The sequence below is a fragment of the Penaeus monodon genome, chromosome 1 (assembly GCF_015228065.2).
Source record: "Penaeus monodon isolate SGIC_2016 chromosome 1, NSTDA_Pmon_1, whole genome shotgun sequence".
Classification (NCBI taxonomy): domain Eukaryota; kingdom Metazoa; phylum Arthropoda; class Malacostraca; order Decapoda; family Penaeidae; genus Penaeus; species Penaeus monodon.
Window position 1 is genome coordinate 12,855,853 of NC_051386.1, and position 5,000 is coordinate 12,860,852.

General features: G+C 33.3%; 1 protein-coding gene across 1 annotated transcript in view; it reads right to left on the reverse strand.

Moving 5' to 3' along the window:
* Positions 1–1,178: 1,178 nt before the first annotated feature.
* Positions 1,179–5,000, reverse strand: part of LOC119593332 (mothers against decapentaplegic homolog 3-like) — a 16,143-nt gene continuing 12,321 nt past the window's right edge. The window contains exons 2-3 of the mRNA XM_037942294.1: positions 3,823–4,016; positions 1,179–1,492 (exon numbers count right to left, since the gene is read on the reverse strand). Coding sequence (XP_037798222.1) covers positions 1,194–1,492; positions 3,823–4,016 — 493 coding nt within the window. The 3' untranslated portion in view covers positions 1,179–1,193. The remainder of the gene's footprint in view (positions 1,493–3,822; positions 4,017–5,000) is intronic.

The window sequence follows — 5,000 nt, forward strand, 5'->3', positions numbered from 1 at the left end:
GTGTGTGTGTGTGTGTGTGTGTGTGTGTGTGTGTGTGTGTGTGTGTGTGTGTGTGTGTGTGTGTGTGTGTGCGTATATGTGTGAGTGTGAGTACGTGTGTGAGTGTGAGTACGTGTGTGAGTGTGAGTACGTGTGTGAGTGTGAGTACGTGTGTGAGTGTGAGTATGTGTGTGAGTGTGAGTAGTGTGTGGGTGTGAGTATTGGGTCGTGAGTGTGAGTACGGTTGTGAGTGGAGTACGGGTGTGAGTGCGAGTACGTGTGTGAGTGTGAGTACGTGTGTGAGTGTGAGTACGTGTGTGAGTGTGAGTACGTGTGTGAGTGTGAGTACGTGTGTGAGTGTGAGTACGTGTGTGAGTGTGAGTACGTGTGTGAGTGTATGTGTATGTGTGAGTGGGAGTGCGAGTGTGTTAGGCAACTCTGCACCTCTAGTCTTCCAATTTAAATCAACTTTAGTCCCAGTGGAATTTCTCTTGTTCAATCAGCCTAATTTATTCTGGCTACTTTCCTAAAACCACAAGAAAAATGATTTTGAACAAAATACTAGCATGGAATTGATTCATCAACAAACTAACGAAGCAGAGAACTAATCCCACAAAAATAATCAATGAAAACTAATGAAATGAATAACAATATCTACTGAACAACCAAATGATATGTGGAAAAAAATATATATAACCAATACAAATAAATCCACAAAAAAGGAATTCCAAAATCTCGAAAATTGGACAATCAGAAATTTACCCAAAAAGAAATTAAATATTTCAAACCATATGAAAACACCCAAGACAAACAAGTCAATAAATAAATAAAAAACACCCAAGACCCACAAAGCAAATAAATAAAAAGATAAATAAAAAGAAATAAGATGTGGATGAAAGTCTTGCAGCAAACAACACCAATTATCTGAACACATGAAATAATTTAATTAATAAAAGAAAATAGTCACAAAAAAAATAATCAGAAACCTACAAACCAGAGTAATCTTTAATAAATAAACAAAAGTGCAAATCAACAAAATACAACCCTTAACTCAGCAAAAAAGCTGATAAGAAAACACCTACATAAGACAATAATCCAACAAATCATTAGAATAAATCGAAACTGCAGAATAAGAGATTAGGCGACTCTCACACACCTGAGTGCCTTCTAATAAAAAAAATCATATAAACTAAATCTAAAATGGGGACAACAAATCAACTCCACACACCTGAGTAATTTGTAATATCGGGCAGGTCATGACTGTCGCCGTCCTCGCTCATGTAGCCAGGCGGAGGAGACTCAGTTGGGGGGAAAGTGGGCTGGGGATCAAGGGTGGGGGCCACCGAGGTCAGGGAAGTTGAGTCGCTGACACTGTCAGCCGTGAGATCAGCCAGAGAGCCCAAGTCCTCTGCTGACCCTGGATCTGAGCCCGATCCGCCCACTCCCCCTCCTCCGCCTCCACTACTACTGCTGCTGCTGCTGCTCCCGCGCGGCACCAGGATGGCCGGCAAGGCTGCAATGGTGGGTAAGAACAAATTGTTAACTCTCTTTTCCTTTTGTTAAAAAACAAAAAAGAAAAAAAAATCAAGACAGTGTGACTTTTTAAATTGAACATTTTACACCTTAAAGAAAAAAAGAAAAAAGAAAAAAGAAAGAAAAGAAAACAGAAAAAAAATAGATAAATAAATAAAAGTCTTATTTCAGGTAAATATAATCCTCTTCAGTATAAAAAAAAAAAAAAAAAAAAAAAAAAAAAAATCTTCCAAAATACCTTTCTTCCTTTTAGTAACAAACTATCACAAGGGTAAATATCAAATCTTGGATTTGCAACAAATGAAAAGTTGTGCTATAATCCCTAAGGGTTATATCACAGGGAAGCAAGACCCTAATTCCCTTCATTACAACAAAAAATATTCTAAACCTTCTTAAAAGTTCTTCCAATGCTTGAAGACATGTTAAAAAAACACAATAAGATTAAATAACCAATTTCAGACATTAAACAACACATTACAACAATAAGAAAAGCAAACAATGTGGCAAGTTTATTTCCCTTACTAAAACACATAATTAAAGAAAGGAGGCTATCCATACAGAATCATAAATACCATGGCTTAATCCTGTCATTCACCTGCATTTTATCCATTTCATTTACATCAACTTCTACCTATCATTTCACATGTTGTCATCTATAACTAATCTATTCAAAACCCTACTAAACAACAATTCTTTCCCCTTTAAATAATTAAGGATATTCCCTCTAAACAAACTATCTCATCTCCTCCAATCAATCTACTTCACCACCTCTTTGCATTCAGTTTCAATCTCTCTTTTAACCTGTTTTGTCTCCCCTACTAATCTATCTTATTCCCATTTGCTAATCAATGTCATCCCCCCTAAGCAACCTATTTCGTCTCCTCTAACTAATTGATTTCCTTCACTCTAAGCAATTCATTTCCTCCTCTCTAACCAACGTATTTCATCCCTTCCAATCACTCAATTCTATCCCATCTAACCAATCAATTCCATCCACCCTAACTATTCTATTTCTAACCAATCAATATCATTCCTCTATCCAATCTTATTTCATCCAATCTAACCAATCTATGGCAACCCCACTGACCAAAATATTTCATCCCATCTAACAATAACTTTGAGCCCCAGCATCCAATCTGTTTTATCTCCTCAAATTTATCCCTTTTGGCCATTCTATTTCCATCCCTCTAGCCAATCCGTTTCTTTGACTCTAGCTAATCCATTTCCTCCCCTCTGACCAATCACTTTCATCCCTTCAACCAATTACATTCTATCACCACCAACTAATCCATCTTATCCCCTTTCACTAATAATTTCAACCTCTAATCAGTTTCATCCCCACTAACTTACCCATTTCATCCTTTCAAACAAGTCCATTTCACACTCTCTAACAAATTAATTAATGCCTTTTAACCAACCTCCCTCTCTCCTCTCATGAATCTATTTCACTCAATTCATTTCATCTCAAGTAACCAGTCTACTCAGTCCCTGCTAACCTATTTCACCCCAGTTATTAATTTAGGCCTACTTCACACTTTCTAACTTATAAATTTTATCCCCACTGGTCAATCTATTTTGTCCATCTGTATACAATTTTGACTTAACATAATCCCAAAGAAGGACCAATAAGGACACATTTAGTTCTCATTTTTTATCTTTTGTGTTTTCTTACCAATATTACAATTTTGTTAAACAACTGATGTACAAATTACATTAATCTTCATTTTGTAACTATGTGATACAATTGTGCAAGTACTTAAGAGCTTAAGAGGTCTTGCAAACACTGAATAAAAAAAAATCTGAATTTATAAAAAGGAACTTACGAACTACTAGTTAAACACTCTGTTGACTACCTTCCAATACCTAACCCTAGATAACTATATATATATATATATATGGTACAAGTGAACTACTATGTTTATTTTTATAAATTCATATTACATTCACTCTTAAAGTTTCCACAATAGCACATGATAAAGCCAAGCTATAAAGTTCACTTATATGTTATTATCATCAAGTCAAATTCAAATTCACTCTCATCAGACTCCGTTCTGTTCTCCAAACTGACAGAAAAATAATCTCAACTTTAAGTGTGTGTGTGTGTGTGTGTGTGTGTGTGTTATATATATATATATATATATATATATATATATATATATATATATATATATATATATATATATATATATATATATATATATATATATATATATATATATATATATAATGATAAAATAAAAAACTGCAATTCTATTATGAAGACATGAAATGCCATAAACAAAACACAGTATTTCTATCCATGTCACATACCTGGAGCCTCTATCTTGGTGTAGTGATAAGGGTTGACGCAAACCTCCTCCTTTTTGAGGTTAAATGCGTATGTGCAGTGGTCAAGAGCGCGCAACTCGTGGTGGCTCTGTAGCTCAGGCCAACGCCACAAACGGCAATAGATAACATGCGGCAGCCCCTTACGGTGGGACACCTGCAGCCGCCCATCCAGTGACCTGCAAGTAAACACTGCGTCAGTCTTGGGCTCACAAATTCAGTTTCAGATAGTGTATCTAATCTTGCAACATTGATTTAGTCCAAAACCACTAGTTCAATCTAACTGCAATATATTTTCAAATCATAAATCAATTAAAGACATAATCTGCTTAGACAATAAATTCAAGTCATAGATCCATTGCCCTTTACTACAACATTCAAAGAAAAAAGAAGCATAAATATGAATGAGTGAACATGAGATATAATCACATATAAGAAATGAGAAGTTCATTTTATTACAAAATAATAAGCAGTGGTCATGTTGGCAAAAAATAATAAATAAATAATAACTCAAGTCACTATATACATATCTAAAAGATACAGATCATAAAAGCAATATCCACAAAACAATAATACCCATTATACATCATTAATTATGATAATAATAACAATAATAATAGTAGTAACGACAGCAATAACAAAACATGTCAGCCCAAAGTATAATTATCATTATTATTGTTGTCATTGCTATCTTCACTATCATAAAAATATTCTGAAAATCAATAAATATCAATATTAATGAAAATTACTATTATCGTGATGAATTTAAAAATAATAATTAAAATAACAACAACAATAATAATTATTATTATAATCATTATTATAATAATAATAATAACAAAAATAGAATAAACAAAATAACAAAAGAAGAACAAAAACAACAGAATGAAAGAAAAAGAACAACAATAACCTAAAATAATAACAGTAATATAAAAATATTATAATAATAATAACAATTATGATAATAAAACACCAACAATAATCATCATAATAACAATAAAAATAATCATAATCATCATCATAGTAGCAATTATCATTAAAACAAAATAACAGTAAGAACAAGAATAACAATAATGAAACTACTAATGGTACTTCTACTTCTTCTTCTACCATAACTGCTACCACTACTACTACTACTACTACTACTACTACTACTACTACTA